At 36.1% G+C, this 26,503-nt stretch overlaps 5 protein-coding genes across 8 annotated transcripts; 3 read left to right on the top strand and 2 right to left on the bottom strand.

Annotated features, from left to right (window-relative positions):
- Nucleotides 1–408: 408 nt before the first annotated feature.
- Nucleotides 409–20,345, bottom strand: LOC100249170 (phosphatase IMPL1, chloroplastic). 4 transcript variants are annotated; one of them, XM_010650457.3, is made up of 12 exons: nt 19,947–20,344; nt 19,795–19,862; nt 19,240–19,373; nt 17,017–17,105; nt 16,222–16,279; nt 16,067–16,119; nt 15,776–15,874; nt 15,521–15,634; nt 14,135–14,239; nt 10,764–10,921; nt 1,151–1,191; nt 409–723 (listed from the first exon to the last, which is right to left on the bottom strand). In XM_010650457.3, the coding sequence occupies exons 1-10, from the start codon at nt 20,235–20,237 to the stop codon at nt 10,823–10,825; spliced, it is 1,110 nt and encodes a 369-aa protein (XP_010648759.1). In that variant the 5' UTR covers nt 20,238–20,344; the 3' UTR covers nt 409–723; nt 1,151–1,191; nt 10,764–10,822. The 4 variants fall into 4 exon arrangements, with proteins under 4 accessions (XP_010648759.1, XP_002276697.1, XP_010648756.1 ...); XM_002276661.4 differs by having other exon boundaries at nt 14,135–14,236; nt 19,947–20,343; XM_010650454.3 differs by lacking the exon at nt 409–723 and having other exon boundaries at nt 841–1,191.
- Nucleotides 1,443–2,694, top strand: LOC104879035 (protein PHLOEM PROTEIN 2-LIKE A5). The gene is made up of 3 exons (XM_059737650.1): nt 1,443–1,652; nt 1,876–2,000; nt 2,108–2,694. Exons 1-3 carry the CDS (start codon nt 1,602–1,604, stop codon nt 2,487–2,489), a joined length of 558 nt encoding a protein of 185 aa, XP_059593633.1. The 5' UTR covers nt 1,443–1,601; the 3' UTR covers nt 2,490–2,694.
- On the top strand, nt 7,077–8,177 carry LOC132252534 (lectin-like). Its single transcript, XM_010650448.3, has 3 exons — nt 7,077–7,348; nt 7,476–7,591; nt 7,756–8,177. Exons 1-3 carry the CDS (start codon nt 7,115–7,117, stop codon nt 8,123–8,125), a joined length of 720 nt encoding a protein of 239 aa, XP_010648750.1. The 5' UTR covers nt 7,077–7,114; the 3' UTR covers nt 8,126–8,177.
- Nucleotides 20,346–20,584: 239 nt separating the features above from the next.
- LOC100244000 (protein CYSTEINE-RICH TRANSMEMBRANE MODULE 6) lies at nt 20,585–21,642 on the top strand. Its single transcript, XM_002276680.5, has 3 exons — nt 20,585–20,975; nt 21,099–21,348; nt 21,439–21,642. The coding sequence occupies exons 1-3, from the start codon at nt 20,945–20,947 to the stop codon at nt 21,482–21,484; spliced, it is 327 nt and encodes a 108-aa protein (XP_002276716.1). The 5' UTR covers nt 20,585–20,944; the 3' UTR covers nt 21,485–21,642.
- A 3,666-nt stretch (nt 21,643–25,308) lies between these two features.
- Nucleotides 25,309–26,016, bottom strand: LOC100261052 (large ribosomal subunit protein eL27x). The gene has a single exon (XM_010650427.3). It carries the CDS (start codon nt 25,886–25,888, stop codon nt 25,481–25,483), a length of 408 nt encoding a protein of 135 aa, XP_010648729.1. The 5' UTR covers nt 25,889–26,016; the 3' UTR covers nt 25,309–25,480.
- Between the last annotated feature and the right edge of the window lie 487 nt (nt 26,017–26,503).

Below are 26,503 nucleotides of genomic sequence, written 5' to 3' on the forward strand. Positions count from 1 at the left end.
TTTTTCATAAACAAGGTTTTCACAACATATTACATATAGATGTCCTCCTTCCTGCAAAGCATACATACTGTTACACCTGATAGACAATAATTCGAAAAACTTATTCATTTAAAGCACCATTTTTTATTTGGATCAGGGAGAGTTCACAATTGGTTTTTGTTGAGATTATACAATTCAAAGATGTAATAAGTACAAGCGGGATGTAACTATATTAAAACTCAGTTTGAAAGTGATTTTAAGAAATGTTTTTAACCTAAAAAGTGTATTTGAAAAAAATAAATTAGGTTTTTAGCAAAATTTAGGAAATATTTTTAAAAATCTGAAAAATCACTTGTAATATTTTTGGGAGAAATACTTGACAGGTGATCCTCTTAAAAACACTTCAAGAGAAAACACTCTGAATGAAAATGCTGTCAAACGCACTCTAAGATTACTCCAAAGAATGCCTCAGTCATGGCTTTGTCTGAGGCCCACGTGTTCCATGAGAAACCACTGTAGGAAAGCGGATGGACAAGCCTAGTCATAGGTTGCAACTTGTTTCATCTTTATCAAAGAATTTTCTTTAATAAAGTTTCAGATTGATACAGGCATGATGAATTGTGTACCATTTCTTACTTGCCTATGGTGCTCATCAGTTCCTTCTAGCATCCCGCATTATTGGGTATTGCAGGAAGTATGGTTATCCATCTCTCTATCACTCACAAATAAAGCTGGGATAGATCACTGCACAGTTGCATAGTAAATGTTATCGACCCATGCAATCATCTTAACGAGGGTCTATTTGAAGAGACATCATTTTCATTCACAATAGATGAAAGCAACAAGAGAAGATACCGTCTCTTTAGAATATGATATTGCTATGCAAATACGTAATGTCATAATGTCAATACAATACCGATACTTTTCATTTCTAGTACTGAATCAAATTATTCACAGCAAAAAGCCTAACATTTTTTTTCAGATTGTGTTTAATGTTGTTTGAAAAAAACTTCCCAAACAGATACAAACTAATATTCCCAGATTTCAATGGTTTAAGATAAATATGCATATTCGTATAGGAAAGAAAAAAAGAACATAGCAATAAATTGGTATCACGGCAGGTTTTCATTATCTCTGACAAAATAGAAAAGAAAAAGGTTTACCACAGTACCTTAGAAGAATAAAAATTTGATGCTGCCACCATTTTCTTTCCTGACAAAAGTGAGAATAGCAGAAGTGTGAACATTCCATGTAGGGAATTTCTAACTTTGGAAAGAAAAGGAATGATAAAAATAATAAAGGAACGATTTTGTAGCACATACTACATAATCTGTATCAAGCTTTGGAGAAAGAGAAAGTGATAAAGAGAAAAGTAAAAGACAAAAAAGAATAAAAGAAAAGTAAGGAAGAAGTAAGATGTGGAATCTTTGGTGATTATATTGCATGTTTGTTGTTACCAATCCATGTAATTCTGATATTTCTTTTCACTTTACACATGTTCAAGCAATTTCAGGGTGCAGATCATGACATACTCCTATAAATTAATGTTGGAATGCTTCTTCGATTTGTAGCAACAAAATCTGAAACCACTAGTGTAACATTTTGATCAGAGCAAAAAAGAGATGACTCATGAACAAAGAGAAGGAGGTTACTCCAGCCCACATTGGAAAGGCGTAAGTTGAACTGTTTGTCCTTCATTTCTTTACCATCATGTCCAAGTCTTTTCTTTAGATTTCATGTTCATTTTCTTTGATGATTTTGTTTTTTTAGAAGGATTTGTTCAAATGCCATGAAAATTAAAATGAAATGTTTCATTTCCATGTTTATGGCAAGAGTTTGTGTGTATATTTCCAGAGAGCCTTAAAGAATTTATACAAAGTAAATTTGATTCTACAGGATGGTTCTACACTTGACCAAAGTTTCTCAGGATTGATTAAAGTCCCTGTTAAGGCTCTAGACATCACATGGGGTAATGATACTCGGTTTTGGCAACAGATAGATCTTACGGATCATGATACCCAGTGAGAATTTTCATTACATCGTATCATTCTTTGAGAAATTTCTCCTATATATTTCTGATGACAGGCATCTTTACTTGAACATGATGATATCATTTTTTGGTTATCAGGGAGATCGGATTCAAGGAAGGTATGCTGCTCCTTCAGGTGAATTGGATTGAAGTCAAAGGAAATCTGAATATCACTCCCACTGAGGACACAAAATATGAAATATATTATATGGTCAAGTTCAGGGTTGATGCATTTGGTTGGCATTCAGCTCCTATCAAGTTCAAGGTGAGACACAAAGGAGAAGAGACACACAGTAACATTATGATATTGGAGTCCTACAGAGAGAAACATGATGTGTGGCATGAAATTCCAGGTGGTGAATTCTCAGTTGCATCAAAGGACCCTGTGAATGTTGAATTTGGTATCTTTGAAGTTGATAGTGACTGGTGGAAGGGTGGTATGGTTCTTGGAGGAGTTAAGATTAAGGCAAAATCAGGTTGATGAGATGGCTTTTCGTTGAAGATTTGGAAGTTGCTTCTAAAATCTACATGCTAGGCTTATTATGAGTTTTCATGATTAAAATATATATAAAGTTGTATGGTTTCATTGTTGCAGTATAAAGAACCAAAGCCCTATACATGCTTCGGCTGTTTGTGTTATTATTATGAGTTTTCATAATTAAAATATATATATAAAGTTGTGTGTATGGTTTTATTGTTGCAGTATAAAAAACCAAAGCCCTATATATGCTTTGGCTGTTTGTATTAGGAGTTTTTTGTGTGGAGAAAACTTGTATTTCTCATTCATATTTTAAAAGTATACAACCCTAGAAATATATACATCAGCAGAAAAGAAAGAATAAGGAAAGAATTGGAAACTACCTTATTAAAGATCCCTACAAATAAAGGATTATATACACAAATATACACAGTTGGATATTCACATAGCTGTACACACACACAACAATATATTACAACTGTAATAATTTTCAACACTCCCCCTCAAGCTGGTGAATAAATGTCGTTCATTCCCAACTTGATAATGATTTCTTGAAACTGAGCACTGGCTGATCTTTTCGTTAAGATATCAACTAATTGACCTCTAGTGGAGACATATGGTGTGTAGATTAAGCCACTATCCAACTTCTCCTTAATAAAATGTTTGTCTACTTCCACATGCTTGGTTCTATCATGTTGTATCAAGTTATGTGCAATGTTGATGGCAGACTTATTGTCGCAATAAAGTCTCATTGGTGTTTCCCACTTAATCTTCAAGTCCTCCAAGATAATCTTGAGCCAAAGCAACTCATAGATTTGGGCCATCGCATGAAACTCTGCTTTTTCACTAGATCTTGCAACAATATTTTGTTTCTTACTCCTCCAAGTTACCAAGTTCCCTCTAAGAAAAGTGTAATATCCTGTAGTAGACCTTCGATCAACAACTTTTTCTATGGTTGCATCCTCACTTGCTTCTCCAAGCTTGTGATTTAGATCAATAGGTGTGTTGACATCCTATTTTTCCTTTCTTCTACAATAAGTCAAGAACATACTTCTGTTGGGAGACAAAAATTCCCTTATTTGAGTGAATCACTTCAGTTCCTAAGAAAAACTTTAGTCTTCCAAGCTTCTTTATTTCAAACTCTTTTGCTAAGCATCACTTCAATGCTTTTCTTTCTTCAAGATGATTTTCAGTCTCTATTCATATCATTCACATAAACCAATAGGGTAGTTACTCCCCCTGAGGTCAATTATTTAACAAATAAGGTGTGGTCCGTGGCTTTGTTTGTAGCCAACAATTATCATGACTTTGACAAATCTTTCAAACCAAGATTGTGGAGATTGTTTTAGCCCATACAAAGCTTTTTTCAGTTTACATACCCTTTTTTTCTTGCAAGTGCATATTAAAACTAAATTGAAGATCCATATAAATTTCCTCTTTGAGCTCTCCATATAGGAATGCATTTTTCACATCAAACTGTTGTAAGTCTCAATCAAATTGAGTAGCCAAAGAGAGTAAAACTCTCACAATGTTCATCTTGGCTACTAGTGCGAAAGTCTCTTGGTAATTCTACTCCATATATCTGAATATAACCTTTAGCAACAAGTATGGCTTTGTATCTATCAAGAGAACCATCCATCTTGTACTTTACTATGAACACCTACTTGCACCCTTCTAGACTCTTCTCTCTTGATAACTCAACCACATCCCAAGTCCCATTCTTTTCAAGTGCTTCCATCTTGGCCCTCATGGCTTGTTTCCGTTCTTTACTATTTAGTGCCTTAGATAAAGTCTTAGGTATGGCTATGGTGTTTAGGCTGGTAAGAAAATTTCTACAAGATGATAATAATCTGTCATAGGACACAAAGTGGGAAAGTGGATATAAAGGGTGTTGAATACATGTTCTTGTACCTTTTCTAACTGAAATGGGTGGATTTAGATCACTAATATCAATGGAATCAGGAGAAATCTCAGGAGAAGATAGATCATTTACCTCATAGGAAGTGGTTGGTTCTAACTCTTCGACTTGCATAGGTTCAGTGATTGTTGCTTTCTTCCTTGAGTAAACCAAAGTTGCCCTTGTAGAACTGGGAACTATGTTTCCCTAAAGGTGGACTTCTAGGATTAGGACTTGTAGGTTCTAGAATTTGTGATTGCCCAAACACAAACTTAGACACGGATGATAACAATTATGAGGGTTTAAGATACAGATGGGAACAAGTCAAGTAAGAACAAATCTCTTGTATTTGTATCTTCCATGAATGATGTCTTCCCCTGAAGCTAAGGATGATTTAAGTAGTATTCATGTTCAACAAAGGACACATCGGAAGAGACATAAAATTGTCAAGTGAGTGGATGATAATATTTGTAACCCTTTTGAGTGGATGAATACCCCACAAAAATACACTTAATTGCTCTTAGATCTAGCTTCTCTTTGTTATGAGCGTGGAACAAGTTTGATAGATGTTGTAATTAGGAAGTATTTGACAAAAATTCCATTGGACTTTTGAACCCTAAAATTCTAGATGACAATCGGTTTATAAGATGAGCAACAATACGTACTACTTCCTCCTAATAAGATTTAAGAACATTTTTCTGGAACAAAAAAAAACTGTTGTAACAGCAAGAAAATAACTCTTTTTCCTTTTGACTACCCCATTTTGTTGGGGAGTACTAAAATAAGAGGATTCATAGATATTACTTTTTTTTTAAAAATTAGGAGATAAGACTTGGTAGAAGTAATCATTTGCATTATCAGACCTAAACTTCTTAATTCCCACTCCAAATTGAGTTTTGACTATTTTGTGAAAATTGGAAAATTTAGTACTCACATTCAATTTTTGTTTGAGAAAAAAAATCCAAGATACTCGAGTACAATCATCTATAAATGAGACAAACCATCTAAAGCCTGAAATATCAAGAATTGTGGAAGGACCTTAAATGTCACTATGAACTAACACAAAAGGAATTGAAACTCTTTTATTACTTATTGGAAAAGAAACACGACAATGCTTTGCAAGTTCACAAACATCACGATATAATTTTTCTACATCAATTCCTTTGAACAACAAAGGAAACATAGTTTTAAGAATGTCAAACGACGGACGTCCAAGATAATGATGATGAAGTCAAATCTTATCTTTTATTGTGGATGGGATTTCAAAAAGGAATGATAAGGGTACCTGTTTCTTGGTCCTATCTTAACCAAACGACAACTCAAAATAATAAAGTCCATACTTTTCCCTAACATATCCAATTGCCTTTCTCGTACCTTATTTCTAAAATACACAATGAGAGGGATAAAAATCATATGATAATTCAATTCTTTGGTAAGTTGACGAATGGAAACAAGATTGGTGGAAAGCTTAGGTACATGTAGCACATTTTTCAAAGCTATGTATTAATTCAAGTGAACTTCTCCTTGACTAATCTTGGTGGCTAAAAAGTCATCAACAATGGCTATTTTTTTTATTACTAGGATAGGCTATAGGTACTAAACTTTTGTGAAGAATGAGTCATATGATCTGTAAGTCTCGAGTTGATAACCCAAGAGTCTAGCAAAGACATATTCGAGACACTAAAAGCAAGAAAAGGAGAATACTTAGCTGATAGAGCGAGAAAGCTAGCACCACTAGGACTCTCAAGGGTTCCTACATGAAGATCTAATATTCTTTGATTTTGGAATACCAACAAAACAAATCAAATGGAAACAAGAGCAAAATACAAGAAAAAGTCATGCAGAATAGTGGAAAAAGTAATGCAGTTAACTAATATTCCAAATAGTTAGCATGAAGCATTGTTGAGTTTGACAAATATCATTATAAATTTATGGTAAAGGAAAATTAGTTGTTGTCCTTGTCCTAAAATCTGAATACCTATATAAATCAAATGAAAAAAACCAGAGTGCAATCTCCTTTCCTTTCTCTTTATACCAATCAAAATGCTGATCTCCCCTTATCCTCCCCTTCCTCTTTGAATGGAGCCAAAATATATAAATATCTCTTATTTCTAAAGAATCAAATTACAGGGCATTAATATATTAGAAAAGTAATTCAAAAGATGTGTCAGTTTTTCTTATTTATGAAGAATCATAGTCCAAACCATTCAATGGAAGGACCAATTCGAATAATCCATCAGCTTTGTCAATGATATATATCATGAGAATTGAATATAAAAATAAAATAATCACAAGTACCATCCAAAACCGAAAGCACAATATCTAGCATTCACTATAGTGGTCCTAAGCATCTATCTTTCCCCTACACAAAAGAACCCAAGACATTCAAGCATTTTGTCGATTATGATAAAAGAGATAATCGATGCTTTATAAAAAAAAAAAAATCTCTTCTGAGTGATGAATGGAATAAAATCCAGATGAATTGATGCCCGTTATCACAGAATATAACTTTCTGACATGTAGGAAAAAGGAATTTTAGGATGATGGACAATCACTTATTAGGGACAATTACATTCCACATCCACATGCAGTACCCAACATCATGAAATATATTATTTGACTGTATGCTAAAACTATATTCTATACATAAAGGTTTAGATTAATAAATCACATTTAAAGGTTGTGTGCTATAAGAAGAGTGTTTCATGGAAGACATGAATATCATTAGGAGATGGGATCAAGTTGGTCACAAGATGAGAGTTCACAGCTAAGTGAAAAACCTGGCGAGACTCTGTCACAGACCCTTGACATCAATACAAAGGCAAAGGAGACAATTCAAGCAAAACAGCTCCCATACAACTATGCAGCCATTATGAAAGATGCAGACTCGCCAATCAATGAGTCCTCCATCGAAAAGCTGAATGATCAGCTCTATGCTGGAGTGCTTTTAAATGGGAATAGGAAGGTAAGTCCCCAACCCAGCTTGATAGGCTAAAAATTGTCATGAACTATGACCTATAATATCTCCAAAATCAGTTAAACCAAAAAAGTTCTCACAAAGTCATTATAACAACTTTTTCCTATTAGTGCAGAAATTTTGGATGGAAAAGAAGTTCAACAACTGCTTCATGATTTTTGCAAGGAATCTCTCAATCACTTGGGCTGAAGATTCTCGTTACTGGCACTGGCTTAAGATAAAGGAAACAAGGTAACCTAAAGAAAGTTCACAACTGTAACCACCTAAGCTAGAAGGTTCCATTTCGACAAGCTGAGGCCTACAAAACAGCCTGGCTATTTCACTGGTTGGGCAGCTAGAACCACCATATTTTTTGAGTAGTCTGTTTGATGCAATTCATGATTCTTGCTTTGCAGTGATGTGTTTGTTGATGTAGCTGAACTTATAAACGTTTGCTGGCTCGAAGTGCATGGAAAATTTGAGACAGCAAAGCTCTCGCCTGGAATTATGTACAAGGTTGCATTTGTGGTGATGATGAAGGATCCTGCCTATGGATGGGGAGTCCCAGTGAACCTCAAACTTGCTCTCCCAGATGGAAACACACAAGAACATAAAGAAAATTTAAGGGAAAAGCCAAAGGGACAATGGATAGAAATCCCAGTAGGGCAATTCCAGACATCAGCAGAAAACATTGGAGAGATTGAGTTCTCCCTGTTTGAATACGAAGGTGGGGATTGGAAAAGTGGACTCGTTGTAAAAGGTGTTATCATTCAACCAAAAAATTAAGTTTAAACTGTCCAGAAATTTTTATCTAATTTCCAAACATTTCTTTTTCTTCCTTTTTTTTTCAGTTTTCTATTGATTTTGCCATAGAAGTGCTCAGAAAAAATGTGGTGAATAACAAACTCAGTCCACTGAGAATGTTTCATATTTTAATAGGAAATACATAGTACTTTTTATTAATCAGAAACTAACTATTCATTCACATTAATTTTAGATACAAGAAATTCTTCCAAAATATAAAGGATGATCAAAAGAGAAAACCTAAGTTTGTTATATTGAACTAGTATGAGACAAAGACATGCACAAAATATGCAACAGTGTACAACTCAAGGAGTAAAAAATCCCTTACAAAAGAAACCATTTGTTTGGCTGCACATTTAGCTAAACAATCAGCAATCATGATAGTTGAATGAGGAGACCAAGAGAAGGAACAACCTAAGCTGCTAGCCAGATCTAGGATTTGATGGACCCACATACTGTATTTCCAAGGATCTCTCTCTAACAAACACAACCATGAGATCACTATGGCAGAACATCCCTCCACCAAACAAGTAGAAAGATCCAAAACCTTGGCTTGTAATAAACCCACCAAAAGGTCTAAGATATTTGCCTCAATGGCCAACTCATCCTTGCCAATTTGAAGAAAGCTCTCGATGCTATACAGCCTATACCAAGGTGATCCCTAATTACACCTCCAATTCCCAACTTACACCTCCAATTCCCAACTAACCTAGGTGGCCTAGAGCACACCCATCGAAGTTTAATTTAATCAAACAAATGGAGGTGGAGTATATACTGAGAGCATCTAAAAACTTACCCTCTTTGACCTACAAACCATATTCCAATCATGCTGTAGAATATCCAATGGAGTACCCTCGAAAGTTGAAAAGGGAGAAGCCCAAAAGGATGAATAGAAATGTATCAGATCTCAAATAGATTCTAGGGTCCTCCATTGATCCTCAAACTACCCTTCCTCTAGGAGTATCCCCTAACCTTTTAAAAGATATAAACAATATATCTGTCACTCTTGAAGGGAGCCCAATTTATCTTAGCAATGCAAGTAGGCTATTCCATAGTCACAGTTCCACTAGGCAATGTAAAAATAGGTGATCAATTGATTCCCAACTCTTTATGCACAATAATGATCTCAAAAGACCTCCTCAACTGCAGCAAACCATTGGTGTTGATGTTCTTATTCACCACTTGCCATGCAAAGGTTTTAACCTTAGATGAGGCTTCAGAGTTCCAAATGAAATGGATGAGGAAGGGCAGGCTCGAAATCAAGGGCTTTGAAAGAGCTGAAAAGAAAGACTTTACACAAAACAAGTATGCAAGCAAAAAAGCTTCCACATAACTATGCAGCAATTATGAAAGATGCAGACTCAAACAGTCGACGTATCCTCCTTGGAAAAGCTGTATAATCAGCTCTATGCTGGAGTGCTTTTAAATGAAAAGTGGATGGCGAGTCCCCCAACCCAGCTCCATAGACTAAAGATTTTCATTAACAATGCATATTATATGCTGCAAAACCAGTCTAATAAAAAAGATTTACAACAAGGTTATTAACATTGTAATAATTTTTTTTTTGTTAGTGCAGAAATTTTGGATGGAAAAGCAGTTCAACAACTGCTTCATGTTGTTCGCAAGGAATCTTTCAATGACTTAGCCAGAAGATCATCATTTCTGGCACTGGCTTAACCTATCTTTGCGTTTTTAGTTAAGGATATTTACTTTTTGCCCCACTCTAGTTATCCAACTAGTATTGTGATTCTCACGTAGGAGTTTGTAACAATGCTGCCAACCCACTTTATCAACCCCAACCCATGATCACTTGTTTTACATGATCCCACATTCAAGTTGTTGGTCATCATTTCTTCTTTACGAAACCCCGGAAGAGAGGACTTGTCGTCAAAGGTATTATCATTCAACCAAAGAATTAAGCTTAAAAATGTTCAACAATATCTATCTAATGTCCAATCTATTAGGTTGTGTTTTGACTTTTCTATTGATTTTGCCATAGAAGTACTCAGAAAACATGTGGTGAATAATAAACTCAGTCCACCGAGGATTTTTTATATTTTAATGGGAAAGTTCAAACAAGGTCTCTTGGTTCTCTAAGAGATAAGGGATTCCATGTTTGGAAGGAAGGAGTTCCCCCTAATGTTTCATATGTTCTTTGTCCACTTCAAAGTACCATGGGGTTAGTAAAAGTGCTAGACATAAGACATCCATCATAATGGACAGATCTGAATACCATTACATAACCCCTAGTGTCAGGAAACAATGCTAAGTACAGATATCATCTTCTTCTCCACAGTTATCAGCATCATAACAGCCAAATAGCATCAACACCTCCCCTTTATCATAATTGTACTTAGCCTTGCCCTCAGCCTCTTTAGCAGGACAAGCAAGCTCTTCCTTAGCATGCTTCATCTCTAATTTTCAACAAGAAAATGATATACTTGATTTAAAAAAGGATACCAAGGTTGCATTTTTTCTCTTGCTCTAAAAATTGAAATGACTGTATTTTCAATAAAATCATTGTCAACTCTGTTGGTGAAAAAAAAAAAAAACCATAATTGTCTAGTAAGGATGAAAAGACCAACAATTAAGGGCATCACAGGATGAAAAAAAGAGTTACCTGATTGCCAAGGAGATCTTTCTCATACAACCAGCAAAGAAAGCACACTTCCTAGGAATTCAAAAGTCTGTGTTGTAATTTTCTGGCTTGTACCACAATGAGAAATCAATCCCTTTCTTCTTCAGTTTTTCTGTCGCAGGACCAATTCTCTCCAAAAGCTGAACATCACAAGCATTAAAACATTATGCAATTTGGATAACATCGAGGGAAAAATATTTGACTCTTCTCTTTTCTCATATTTTCTTGATGGGCAATTCTAACTACAATTCAGTCATAGCATGTTCTTTTATATATTTACTTAATAGATGGTCCCAAAATCCACAAGTCTCAACCTCTTGGACTGGAAAAAATTAGGTTGCCTGGAACTACTTTTGACCATTTAAAGAATTTAAAAAAAATAAAATAGTAGTCTTTAGAATCATTCATGAGCAAGGATTATGGTTTTAATCTAGATTATGAGCCTCCAGTTTAGGTTCTACTAATCAGTTTCAATATCAGTTTTGGCACTGATTGATAATGAATAAGAATCCCAACATTTCCAAGCTCATTCCTATACTGGAAATACTGAAAATAAGGAATGAAGATGAATATGGAAAATACATGTCAGACCAGATAGGAAATAGAGAAACACATCGTTGCCATTCTAACATTGTTCAGAGGGAAGGAAATTATTCAATATAACCATGGAGTTCATATTCAGACTGTAAAGACAGGGACTCAAAGATTTCTAGTTCTTTTTCTTAAACTCCTAGGCATCCGCTGAACAATCATCTTAGAAGGGCTGATAATGGAGTTGCTCCTCCTAGAGACTCCACAAGGTAGCAAAGGTAGCTAAATTCTTATCTTTCCATGTTGCCTTCCATATCTATTTCTTCACCTCAAAAATCTCAGCATATTCTCTTCAGATAATTTGGCACCAGCATCCCAAAACTTCTTTACAGCATTAATAATTCTTATCTTTTGCTTATTTCAGGTTGTAGAATGGAGCCTGAAATCCACATGAAATTCTCAAAACTTCCACTTAGCATAACCAGGATCAGAGGGGGACAGGTTCCTCAATCTCACCATATAATAGCCCTTTTTTTTTTTTTGATACGCAATTCAAAAATTCATTAAATGGTGCTTAACAAAAAAGGGGGTGCAACCAAAGTCAGAAAATGTATACATGGAGCACCAAAGGCGGTAAATAGAACATGAACAGGGAAAAAAAGGCCAAATGAAAGGATAAACAATGCCTTAATCCTTCATACCAGTTGAAACTAAATAAGGAACCAAAGACAGATCAAAAAAGAAAAAAAAAAAAAGAGACCAGACCAAGAGTATCCATGATGAAGTCCTTTACCATCACTTTTGAAATCTCCACCCCACAAAAAAAATCTTGTATTTCACTCTCTCCAAATTTAGCATAACAAGCAAAGAAGTACAAGCTTCAAGCCTTTTTCAACTCCTTCACAAGGACCTCCCATGCAAACCTTACAATACCTCCTTGAGTAATCGGAGAAGCACCTAAGAAATCCAAAACAAAGAAAACAGAAAATCCACAAATATGCGTCATTCCATAACAAATGAGAACATGATTAGCAAACTCCTGCTGCTTACCGAGGTAGCACCAACTAACTAAAGACCAACCCTTCTAACAAGTTAAGTCAACATAAAAATAAAAAAAAAAGACTTAGATAGGGCCATGGAAACCTAAATCTGCTTGGCAAGAAAAGAACATAGCACCCTCGGGTTCAAGGAGTGGTAAAATGGTTTAACTGAGAAATTACAATTCATTCCTACTCTCCATCCCCAACTTATCAGAACATCATCTGTTCACAGCAACACATTGGATGCATGCCAACCCCAACTCCTTGTCTCAAGAAGCCTTTCTGAAGATGAAGAGAACATATCACCCAAGAAGACTTAGATGGTGCCATAGAAACCCAAACCTCGTTGGCCAAGAAAAGAACCTAGGGCCCTCGGCTTAAAGAGTGGTCGAATGATTTGGCCAAACAGTTACAATTCTTTCTTAATCTCCACCCCCAACTTATTGGCTCCTTCCTTCAGAGCAACTGATTGGAAATGCACCATCCCCAACTCCTTACTTCTAGAACCCTTTCTGAAAATGAAAGGACAAATGACCTTGACCACCCACCCCATCTCAGAAGTCAGCAACCCAAGCTTTATAAAAGAAATAATACCAGCTAGAACTGGAAAGGAATCCTTCAACAAGTGCTCCCCTACCACATATCAAACCAAGACTCAAACTAAGCATCATCTCCCAGAAAATGCATCACTCGAAGGCTTTCCATCCTTTTCTATTTGCTTTCCAAGGCACTGGACAGTAAACCTAAGTGAGAAGAAGGCAACTTCCCCACCCCACACCCAAGAATTGCAGCTGGTAGCTCCAAATTTGCCACATTCCCCATCAAAATAAGCCCACTTTCCTCTAGATCAGTTTTAAGACCCAAGGTCAATCAAAGTAGAAGAGAATCCACCTCATATTCAACAGCTTTCACCATCAACGTCATAAAAAAGGAGGGAGTCATCAAAAAAACAAAATCCATTCCCCTTCTCCATCTCTTCCTCCTCTCTTGAAACCTCTAAAGAAGTCAGCTTCATAGTCCGAAAGAAAATACAGCTCAAAGTCTCCACAACTAGCACAAAAAATAGAGAAATAAAGGGCTACCTCAGATCACTGAAGCTCAGGAAAAAAAACCAATCGGTGCCCTGTTAACCAGCACAAAGAACTTGACTACAGCAGAGCTGCAGAACTGCAGAACTTGATCCTCACCATCCATTTCTGCCTGAACCACATGATTTTCGTGACTGACAACAAGAAATCCTAATTAACATGGCAGTAGGCTTTCTCAATATCCAACTTACAAACAACACCTGGTTTCAAGCTCTTCAATATAGAGGAATAGCCTTAGTTGAATAAGAACTGCATCAAGGATCTACCTCCCTTGAACAAAAGCATTCTAGGTGTCAAATACCACCTTAATGACTTTTCTCAGTCTATTAGGCAATAATTTTGCCAAAAGTGTGTTCCAACCAATTTAATTGGCTAAAAATCCTTGATGTCCTCCACGTTTGCACTTATTGGGAACTAGAACAAAAAACATTGCATTCAAGTTTCTCTCAAGGGAAGCCATCCTCTATGCTCAATTAAAAAAAATGTGCTGAATGGAGGCAAGCAAGATAGTTGCCATCATCAAGCTTGCTAGTCGTGATTTGAGATATAGATTATCACTGTGGGCATTAATCTGCCTCATACCACCACTACTAGCACCATCAAATATGAATGACTTGACCAACATCTAACAAGGTTCAAAAACAAGGATCTAAATCAAGTTTGTGGAAAAGAAAAAACATGGAACAATACTAACCTTTGAGTGCAACACACCATTGGATACCAAAACAGATCTGTCAAATACACAAAATTTGCCACCATCCATGCAGGTAACTGTCCCACCAGCCTCTTCAACTATCTGCTTAAAAAGGGAACAAAACAGATTTTAATTCAAACTGAAATATAAATTTGCAATACTATAAGTCATATTCAATAGTTCTCATGCCTCAAAAGTATCATGAGTTAGAAGTCAAGGTGTGAAATAACCAAAAAAAAAAAAACCACTCTTGAACAAAGATCTGTTTAGGAAATGTTTTTATAGCCTTTCCCAAGTAATGGCAAAGAAGATTGAGTTTTACTTCAAATTCCTTCATTAAGGCAGTTAAAAGATAGATTTTTATCAAACTGGACAGAAACATTAGCCAGTATAATCAAGCTCATCTTTCTGCAAAATCATTCCAGTAAGGATTGTTGACCTTCTGAACCAAATAAAGCTGAGATTTTGGACAAATAAAAAAGCATAATCAAGCAATTCCACAAACAACAAGAGGGTTGACAATTTTTTTGGGCCTTGCCTATAGTTCAAAATTGCAACAGCACCATTTGCAATTTGGAAATTGCATTATTTGGAGCACCAGTAATATGAGATGAAGTGAGATGGATCCAGCAACCTACTCCTGCCTGCCCTATATGGATGTGCATGGTATATCATTAATGAGGTTAAAACCTCATGTTGCATAATTGCATTGATTTCTAGGAAGAGTAGGGTCTGATATGCCTGATTCCCTCCTACTCCTATATATTTTGAAGATCTGCCTGATGCCGTTATTTTTTTTTTGGTTTTGGTTTTGGTGATAAAGGGTAAACAAATTATTGAATTAAATTTTTAAGTACAAGTGAAGGATGAGAAATCCTTCCAAAAATACATAGAATTATTTGTGATCCGCTATGACAGAATCTAAAAATTTATGAAATTTTGGGTTTATATTATAATATTATAGCACCTGAGGACTGTTGTTCAGGCATAAAAAATGAGAGTTGAAGTTCCTAACATTTGACTGCCCAACTTCCCCCATACTGCAAACTGTGGAGAAAGGAATCTTCTGGTTTAGGCAAATAAACAAACAAAACAATGTATGGATGTAGTTTGGTCCCCAAGACAAAACTGAAGCCATGTCATTGAATCTGAGATGGCATTGGACAACAGTAAAATGAAATCTCTATATAAAGCTTGACTTTGAGTGCTCTACAGGCCGTGCCCTGCCTATGTCCGACCAAACTTGGATGAATGTCAGGTCCAGGAAGGGGTTTACCTTTCTTGGGTAGGGTCACTCCATCCTGAACCTACCCTCTTACCATCCTTATTGACCATTGTTAAGTATAAAATCAGAATAGAGGTCTTTGGAAAAAAAAAAAAAAGTACCAAAACGCCAGCAGCCATATCCCATGGTTTTAGACGGTATTCCCAATACGCTTCTACAATCCCAAGAGCAACATGGCACATGTCCACTGCAGCAGCACCAAGCCTGCGCACACCCTACACATTACAATGACAAAAAAAAAAAATGAAAATGAGAGAAAGAGAGCAGACTTGAGTTATGATACTAGGAGAAGAATAGCTTCTTATTTTAAAAAGAGAAATGAAAGAAATAATAATAAAGAAAGAAAGGGTTAGTACCCTGCTGACATCAGTAAACTCTTTAAACAAATCTATGTTGGTAGCCCATGCGTCATCATGCTCATAACCAAACCCAGTCACTAGAAGAGATTGCTCTACCTAAAACAAAGACAAGGGACATTTCAATCAGTCACTCTTACCATGTTAATCACAATAAAACATTAAAAATCATCATCCAGACAATCTTTATTCCAGTTGCAAGCAAAATCAGAGAATGTGTAACAATAGCCAGCCATGAAAATGAAAGCATTCAGTTGATATGTGCTTCAATTAAATATAATGTTGACTCACCAGATCTGTTTGGCTTGCATGAATCTTTTGCCCGTTACAAAATGCTCCCCCACCTAAAAATAAATAAACAGTGAGGATTACATTTCCAACTTTAATTTCATAATTTGAATACAAAATATGCATAAGATATAATTCATCAGATAGAACCTTATTACCAGTGGTTGCAGAAAATATACGGGTATTCCAACACATGGGGCCCCCAACAAACTCCACCTATAACCACAAACTATATTATCATCTTCACTTCTATCTTATGCTAAGCTATCATTCACATTTTACCTTAAACAAACCATATGATCATCTTGTTCTAAGGGGGAGTCATTGAAGTAAGGTCGGCCTTGAGGGGACTAGTGAAAGAGGATAGATATACAAGATAGGTGCTAGACGCCCTTTATAGAATGAGAGAAAGAGAGAGAAGCAAACAGGTTAACACAGTAGGTAATGATATTAATTATAAAATACTTCTAATTATTATTTTAGAAAAATTTTTTTAAAAAAGAAGGTTATTTATTACTTAGGAAAAGGGTATAATGGTCACCTGGGCTCAGTTCAATCAGTGGCAATGGTAGTCCTACCTTTGATAATAATAATTAGAGAAAATGTCTGAAGGAACTTTTGTCCTTGTGTGTATCCTTCTATCTTTAATACAATCACAAGTATGGTTTCTTATCTAAAAATGAAAAGGAGGAAGTCAATCAGCTTACAAATGAAACTAAATGTTACTTGGTAATATAGATTTTCAGTAATCTGGGCATGCTTATAATGGCCCCACTGTGTGCTTAGAAATTGTTCACTACCTTGGAAAACATCAAAAGATGGTTCAAAGCCTCACAAGATTATGAACATATTAACTCTTCCATAGCAATTGTGAACGTATTAACTTCACCATCTGACAGACTGATACAGAATGCGAACACTGGCAAAATAAAATTTAAGTTGTGATCAAATACCACAGCAGCAGCAGCTGGTTTGCCTCGAAACAGAACTCCCACAGAAACTGCAAAGCTAGGATAGCAGTGTGCAAAATTTGTTGTTCCATCTATGCAGGCATATTCAGATAGCTTTAGCCTCAAAAAAGCTAATATTATTAAAAGTAAACACAAAGAAGTGCAAGGTAACAATGAAGCACATGTCTGCACATACACATTGCAATCTGAAGAAACTTTCTAGAAAGAGTGCCTGTGAGTTCACTTCAAATACTGGTAGCAAACAGTACATCATGTACAGCACAAAGATAAGCAAAAAGTGCATCATGTACACTTCAAATACTGATAGTGTACATGCTAATTTCTTTACAAATAACTTAGTGGTTATTGAAAACTTGAATAGTTCGATATTATAATTTAATAAAAAATTCTAAGAACAAAATTATGAGTGCAGATATTCTTTCAGCTTGTTGCAATTAAATACCTTAGCAAAAGAGCATATCACAACAAGGCACAATCATGAAAAGAAAACATTCTCTAGTAGCAATTACTTCATCTTTATTAAGACAAGCAAATTACTGAAACACTTTTCCATTTAAGAACCCCAACTTGCTTACCCTAAGTCTTTATATAGATACATTAGGCTGCATTTATGTTAGGATGCACAAGAAATCAATTTTGACAGTATACTAAACAATAAGGAAAGATAAGAAGATCTGCATATCAGCTGGAAGATGAGGTCTTCTGGTTTAAATGTCAATTTGTGTCAAACATTTTCACAAAGCATAACCATAAAGAAAAAACACTCTCAATGAATAACTTCTCCAGCCTCAACTTCAGTGCCCAAACACATTTTTCTTTTAGAAGAACCCCAACTCCCTTTCCCAATATTTTTAAAAATAAAAAAATCTATCTCAATTAATCACATATTCACTTAATAAAATAAATAAATATTCCACTGTTTAAACATAAGACTGAATCACAATAAGTTTGCACCAATTTTCATGTTAACAATATTATAGACCAAAAAATATAATTTTTTATTTTTTAACTAGATTGAGAGAAGTTAGGACATTGAATCTTGTTTATATGTTGGCAATTTTATCCCTTTTTATGTTTGGCCATAGAAGCCTTTTTAGATAGTTCGTCCAACCGGCAAGTCACAAATACGTCTAAAGAGGCTTGACTTGTGGCATATTAGGCCTTTTGAGGTATAAAAAGATTTGGTATCATTTTTTTATTTAAAATATTTTAAAATGATTTTTCAAAAGAAGTAGGGGTCACTCAAGCTGTTAATCTCGCTCAAGCAATCAACCTGCTCAAGCGGACCGCTCAAGTGGCATAAGTCCTCTCAAGCAGTCATGACTATTCTGCCAAGTTTAAAAATGGATTTTGGATTAATTTCACTCAAACTTTATTTTGGAAACTTAAGATACCGAAACTCTTTGGATTTTTGCCTATAAATTCTCAAAAGGGTTAGAGATTTTGGAGATTGGTGAGAGATTGAATTGAGATCATTTGAGAGACCTCTCATTCTTAAAAGAGGGACTTATTGAGAACAACAAGAAGTTGCTACGTTGCAGATGTGAATCAAATTGTATGTACTGAAGAGTAAGTCTTTAAGGTAAAGTTATCAGGTAAATCTGTGTAACTTGATTTCGAATAGTGGATTTAGATTAGTAAGTTTTAGACCTCATGATTTTTTTTCTCCATAGTTTGTGAGGGTTTTTCAAGTAAAAATCTTGTATCTCATTGTATATCTTTTATTCCTACTTATATTTAGAATGATATTGATAACATTTTGATTGATTGGTTAGTTTGTTATTGAGGTTGTTGGGATGGTTATCTTGAAAGTTATGGTAGTTATACCTATAACCAATTATTGTTTTCTTTATTTATATATATCTAAAGATTTTAGGTATAACCCATTTAGTTATTTGGGTTACCATGATATCTATTGGGTTAAAAGAATTTGGTATCATATATAAATATTTATTTAACATTTTTTAATAACCCATTCACCCCTGGGTGTTCCTATTAGACTTTCAGTGGTTTTTCAAAATGTGTAAGTTAAAAAACAACAATATATCCCAAAGTACCGCAACACTTCATGAATAACATCTGACCTTCATTACTCTCCATCCCATTAAAAAACTAAAATTAAAATTAAAAAGCTAAAAAAATTTAAAAATTTAAAACAAAATAAAATAACAATAAGAAAATAGTCGAGCTTTCATGGTGCCAAACCTAAAGGATCGATACACCAGAGATAATCAGAAGAAGTATCTCCGATGAGCCCTCCCTCCTCCCCAAGAATGAGGTGATCTCCAAAGTTTTTTCTTACAACTTCTAGGATAGCAGCCTCACTCATTTTATCTGTGCTGCAGTAAATCCAAATAGATAATGTGAAAATCCCATCTGAGTTTCATTGCTACAAACATTATTTTTATCGAATGAATCTACCACAACAATATACTATTCAAAAATCAACCTCAATCCTGTAAACAAAATTGAAGAGATGATAAGATAAGTTCATCCACATATATGAAATAAACATTAGTACTAAGCAACAGAAAAGCATGTTGTTTGAAAATCAGAATGCATAAAAATAACTACACTTAAAAAAAAAAAAAAAAAAGTATAATTCAAACATGTGTGCGCTACTCTATCATGGTTTATGATACAACAAATATAGAGAGAAAATGCTGTTATTGAAAAACATGCCGTGCCAAATCAATTATCAATGAGTCATTTTTCGAATTAGAAATCATGCAAGTAAGAGAGCATTGAAAGTTTCCTCACTCAGTCACCAAGTCGGTGAGCCCTTTATAGGTAACATTCCGAGGCTTATTAACAGCTTCCATCACAACCTGAAACGAAACCAGAATTATGAAATACTTCTTTTCCTTGGTTTTCTCAGCTACCAAACAAGGAGACCTGGGAATGTGCCAAACCTGAGCACCGGTGTTGGCAGCATGTTCGACCACTTGGATGAGCTGAGAAGGCGGAATTGGGCCAACAGAATCTGAACCCATTTTTGGGTAGCGTTTGGGATTGGGAGATTCAGATAATACAGCCTTTGTGCAAAAGGTTTTTGTGGGAATAGAAAACCCGCGAATGCGTTGATAATTTGGAGCGAAAGTGGGCGGAATTGGGTGGATTGATCGATTGAATGGCGGGATTGATTTGGGTATCTGTGGAAATCTCACGGGAATGACCGTAGAGGAGAGAAGAGACCTGCCCATGTCGGAGAATTTCAGGATTTTCTGCTTCGCCTTCAGCCTCTCTCACAGGCACTTTGTGCTGTGTGTCGGAGATTCTGCGAATGATGATCTGTTTCGTGATGGGCAAACGACGTCGTTTTTGTTAACGGAGAAAGAGGAAACTTTCTATTTTAATAAAATAAAATTTTCTTCGAAAATTCAATTCTTCTGCTCTCTTAATTAAATATATCTTTTCTTTTTATTTTTAAATTATTTATTTTACGAGTTTGACCAAGCTTCCTTCAAACTTTGAAAGCTTATTTCTAGAAGGTATTTGACAAATGTGAGATGTATTTTTTCAAAATACCCAAATGAAGTACACCTGATTTCACATGATATCATTAAGAATATTCGTGAGCTCCAATGGCAGAGATGGAAGGACTTTGAGGAGCATCAAACAATTGGTTAATGCGTTTTTTTTCCTGACTTTCTTACGCAGTCATCTAGAAGGAGACGGACTCCCCATGAAGCTGCCCTCGACTTTCCTGATTTCCAAGCATTGAGATGGATGATAACCTGCCCAATGACCATGGTTTCCGTGTTTGAAGTTGCCATTTGAGAATGACTCCACTCTGTGAATCTGCCCTCCGGTTATCATCTTAAATAGCAGACACAAACCACCCCTATTTCAGAACCAGACAGCTCTTCTTCTTTCCCTACTCTTCTCTTCTCAGGAGGATTTCACAGCCATGACCCAACACGGCCATCACCAAGGTCCAGGTGAGTTCTGTTGTCCCATGGTATATGGACTCTATTTGTATTACTTCTTAATTCTCGGCTAGTCTTCAATAATCAGATTTCATTAATGGGTTCTTTTTTCTTCCTTTAAATTTTGTTTTCCAGTGGTGTATCCTCCTCCATCAGCACCGTACCCGCCGCCGGGCCAGCCACCATCTGCAGCTTATCCCCCACCACACAGTGTGGTTTATCCACCCCCGCGGCCACCCCGATCCTATCCGCCGCCGGTACAAGGGTACCCTCAAGCCCAATATGTGGCTCCACCCCCAGTTGCTTATCCCATGAAAAATGGCCATCAACCTCCTCCACCTCCAGCAAGAAGTAATCACAGAGGAAGTGGTTTCTGCAGGGGATGGTAAGCATCTCCACGCCCTCTCCCTCTCTCCATTATGCATATGAATCAAAAACAACAATTTGAATGATCTCCCTTTTTTCTGAACTGCAGTTGTGCTGCTTTGTGTTGCTGCTGCCTCTTGGATATGTGCTTTTGAGGACTCTGAATCACATTTCTTTCCCAATTCTTTTTCTCGAGTGTATGTGAGATATGGACCTTTTAGTATAAGGTCATTTATGAATTCTTTCACAGTATAGACGATTTACATGTTGTATGCATTCTTTTATAATACAGTGTTTCAGGTTGGTTTTCCTACTCGAATTTTACATAAATAAAAGGGAAAAAAAATGCCTTAACCAATAGGCTAAAGGTGTTGATCATTAATCTGATCCGGTCTTACCAGAGACCGCAGTTCTTGGACGGCAACCTTAAATTAGTATTATATCAGCCTTGAGACAGAATTCTCAATCAAGCCCATTCTTTCAAAAATAACCTCATTGCGGAGTTTATGGGTAACCAAATCATGACCCTCGAGAAAAAGTATACCAACCAGTAGGAGCAAATTTTGGCAGGAGAATGCAAGGGAATGATGTAGTCAGTACTAATAAAATAACTGTTACTTAGGCCAAGAAGCAATGAGCGCCGGCCAAAGGAGAGAATCAGGTTGGATATGATGCTTTGCTTTGTTGCCAACACACCATCTCACTCTAGCAAAGAAAGGGGTTTGAATCCAATGAACAATTTTGTTCTTCAACATTACCGAATCATCTTCCCTCTAGGGGGAAAAGTGAGGAATTGCATCATCCACCCCCTTCTCAAATCAAAGAAATGGAAGTAGGAGAAGTGCAGAATTGAGCTAATAGGTAAAGGCATGGGATTGAGCTGAGAGTGCAAGTATTAATTTGTTAACACTTCTAACTCCACCACCTCTCTCTTATTCCTAGGGATTGATTCTCACAACCCATGATAAGGTTTCAAATGCATGTGAAAGAATAGTCCATTGTCTTAACACCAGACCTAAATCTCAATAGAAAGCAATAGCATATAAAAGCCAGTTTGTCTATTTGAATGGAGAGGCCCAAGCCAATGATTAACGCATACACCTATTTCTGCCTTTTATGCAGATCATTTCAACAGCACAATGAAGTATATAGCAAAGCTTGTAGTGGCTGCCTCATATATAGCAATGCATTAGCAAGATTCTCTCTGTAAAGTATACCAGACAATAATCCAAATGGCTACAAAGATAAACATACAGGCCATCAGCCAGACGGTCAAGTTCATGATTATACATCAAGGGAAAAGGATAGATGAAAAAAACTGAAAGAAACCTCACTTAGATCACAGAAAACTAGCAGTATTACCCACTTTTCCTGGGACATGGGCAAGGAAAGATGAAAGACAACCAAACTAATATGCCCTATACAATCCCGGGCCAGGCTGAGAACAATCAAACTAATTATCTTTTGTACATCAACCCAATGAATCCAGCTGAGACTCCATCAATGTCCTATATTATTATTTCTTGCTGCATGTGACTATCACAATCAATAGATGCATGACATTAGAAATCACTTATGTTCAAGTTATCATGCATAGCACAGTGTCTAATAGTATTTGATCATAAGATCAGGCAATTCTTTAAAATAGAGCACAGTGTCATAAGATGCATGACACAAGCTCTGAAGTTTGGGTAAGAGGCTTGTTTAATTTGGGTAGTATAAAACAATCTCACAAGTTAGGGGTGAGATTAACCCCACTCCAAGCATTACCAACTACCCCACAATTTCAACACACTATAAGTTCTTAAATTCTGATTAGGGATTTATTTAGTTCCTATCAAGTTTACTAACTTAAAGAACTCTATACTAGGGGTGACAAAGTGTGATACACTACTTGAACCCAACACGCTTTTCACGGGTTTGAATTGAGTGTGATTAAGTTCGGATCAAATTCGTGTCAACCCGCATAACCCATTTAACAAATAAGTAATTTTTAAATCAACTTGTGTAACACAAATTTGACCCTAATTGATCCATTTGATAATAATGTCGATTAACCTAATTATAACTTCTTTTTTATATAACGGAGGAACCTTTTATGGCCAAGCCCTTGTGACTCTCCATGGGAACCCAAACCTTGGGATGCTAACCACCCAACAACAATCAACACTGGATAAATTCAAGGTATCATCATTAGTAGGATTCGAACCCAAAACCATAGGTCACTTACTAGGACCACACTTCCCATTCACCTTAACCAATCGATTATAACTTAAAACCATTTAACTCATATTTGACTCATAAATTTATTTTTAATAAATAGGTCGATTGAGTTATAAACATATTTGATTGAGACATTAATTATAAATATTAATACAAGACCTAATTCAATATAATTATTAAATAGGAGGACCAAATTATTAAATGGGTTATACGGCATGCTACATGTTTGATAATTAGGTAGCATTTGAGTTTATGTTTTTTACTTGATTATTATTCATGTCAATGCCTATATGGTAGAATGCCTAAGTTTTGACACAACACGAACATGACCCACTAACATGAATTGTCACCCCTACTCTATACCCACCCACCCATCCCTACCAATATCACATATTTAAAAGGGTTTACTCAATCCAATTGAAGTAGATAAAACCCAACAAAAGGCCAATTCTACCTCCTAACCAAACAAAACAAAGAAATTGAGCGGTGTTTCATGTAGGTTGTGGTTGTGTGTATGTGTGTGCACATGCACGTGCACGTGTGTATAGTGAGGAATAAAAGCAAAACGGCAGAATTAAAAATTTTAAAAACAAAAAAAAATCGTGTACAAGTTGTGGCAAAGAACCAAGTCAGCACAAAACCATAGTCTTCAGGAAAATGTTACATATTCCAAGGACAATTCACATTTCCCACCGTTTCTAATATAACCATGATTTTGGGAGTGGCATCTGGTTTTTGACATCAAAAAATAATGAAATGGTTTTGTTGCCATCTAGTGGAAAGAACACAGATCTTAATTCAATCCATTGTACTTTTTATTAAAAGAATAAAAAAAAAAAAGGAAAATCATTGCATTGAATGGTAAAAAACAAAGAAGGATGAGTAATCCTTTCAAAGTGTAAAATTGCTAATCACAATGGTAAATTACAACAGGCATTTAGTCCTAACTAATAGAAGCAGGCATGTAATGGCCCAACAGATTTGAGTGGTCTCATCACATGGAGACATCAATTCACTTGCTCCATAAAGTAGGGTTCATGATAAATCAAATATAGCATAGTTACTTCCTCTGAAACAATAGGATTAGCCAAGGTCCATAACATCCACACTATCTAGCTAATAAAAGATAAAAAGGGACAGAAGGAGAGAAACAAAATAAAAAATGAAATAGGATAGAATATATAATCAACTCACCAATCTAGAAGGGGTCCGAACTTATGACATATCAAGCACTTTATTTTACACCTCAAGCAATAATTAGAAGAGGAGAGGGGGGATCGTAAATCACAACCTTACATGTACCCATCTCTACTGCAAGCACAAATCCTAATAAGAAACCATGGACTAGCAAAGCACAAGAGGTGGCACTGTTAAGGAGGTAAATAGTTTAAAGGTGGGCGTCTCTTCAGTTCCATATAACATCTGAAAAACGATTACTAGAAGAAGCCAATAAAGAACAAGGGCGACTGAGCACAAATAATTCCCAAGTCATGACTTTACACCACCATTTGAGAAGGGACTGCTATTTTCTTCACATTTCCCGTTTACAATGTTGGAAGCATTCAATTCCTTTGAAGCAACCATACTTAAAACCCTATTTAAAAGAAAGGGATTCGTGTAAGTTCACGAAAAAAGGTATAAAGGAGTCCATCCCACTTGTTTTCCAAAAGCATCTGAAAAAGGGGGTTCCATTAATTTCGAACAAGCGCGTGAACTATAAAACAAACCACAGAATTCAATAGTTAACAAAACCAAATAAACAGGAAATCGCAACCATATTAGATTTAACCAATATTGAACCAAATTCAAAACAGAAACTAAACTCCATCTCCATAATCCTTAAAATTAACACATCAAAAAGACAGAATCCCTAAAACATAACAAGTCCGATTTGAGTTCATAGTAAAGAAAGCCTTAAGACACATGACTCAGAACCTGAGCTTGGTAAAGAACCACCTGTTCTTCCCAGTCTTGAACCGCTCCTCGAACCTGGCCTTGGTCTCCTTGGCCGCCGTCACCTTCTTGTCCCTGCTCTGAAGTGCGTCGACGGTGACTACGTCCTTGAGATCCACGTCCAGGGTGTAACGAGTGGGCATCAGGTGGTTGTAGTTGACGAGCTTGATGAAAGCCTTCACTCTCGACTTCTTCGCCGTCTTCTTCGCAGAGTCCTTCCGGATCACCTTCTTCGGGTACTTGGCAATTCCGGCGACAAGGCAGTGCCCATACGGCCGATCGCGGGTTCCGTCGTCGAAAGAGCGGACAATCACCGCCTTCCGACCGGCGAAACGCCCCTGGAGGACGACGACGGCCTTGTTTTGCTTGAGGAACTTCACCATTTCTGCTCTGAGAGAGAGAGACAACCCAAAACCCTAGCCTACCTGCTCGCTTTCTCTCCTAAATGGAAACCCTAGGTTTTGTGGCTGTAGGAGGCTTTTATACACTTCTTCATTTTATAACAAAAACCCTAATGAGTCTGAAATTACGTAATTGCCACGGACATAGAATGGGCCAACTTTGGGCCTTGTGAGCCGAGCTTGTTCTGTTCCATAGTAGAACAATCTGGGCCAAATTCATGACACCAAATTGGGCCAAGTTTAGGCTAAACTTTCACTGGTATGGCTGATTTTGAAAAACTAAGCGCCTAACTGTAAACAATGTCCTAATTTTTTTAAAACAAGTTTAAGAGCCGTTTGGTAGTGATTCTAGTGGAAGTGTTTTTATTTGAAGTGTTTTCTGCTATAGTGTTTTTGTGAAAAACACTTTTATAATAATCAGAAAAAATGATTCTAAAGTGTTTTTGATAATATATTGTATAAATATAACAACACTTTTAATATTAATAAATTACCAAAAAGGACATACAATTTTAATTAAAAAAAATGGTATGATAAACAAAAAAACTTTTTATTAATGAAAAAACATCTAAATCACTAAAAAAAATAACATTGAAT

Source organism: Vitis vinifera, chromosome 1 (genome assembly GCF_030704535.1).
Source record: "Vitis vinifera cultivar Pinot Noir 40024 chromosome 1, ASM3070453v1".
NCBI classification, from domain to species: Eukaryota; Viridiplantae; Streptophyta; class Magnoliopsida; order Vitales; family Vitaceae; genus Vitis; species Vitis vinifera.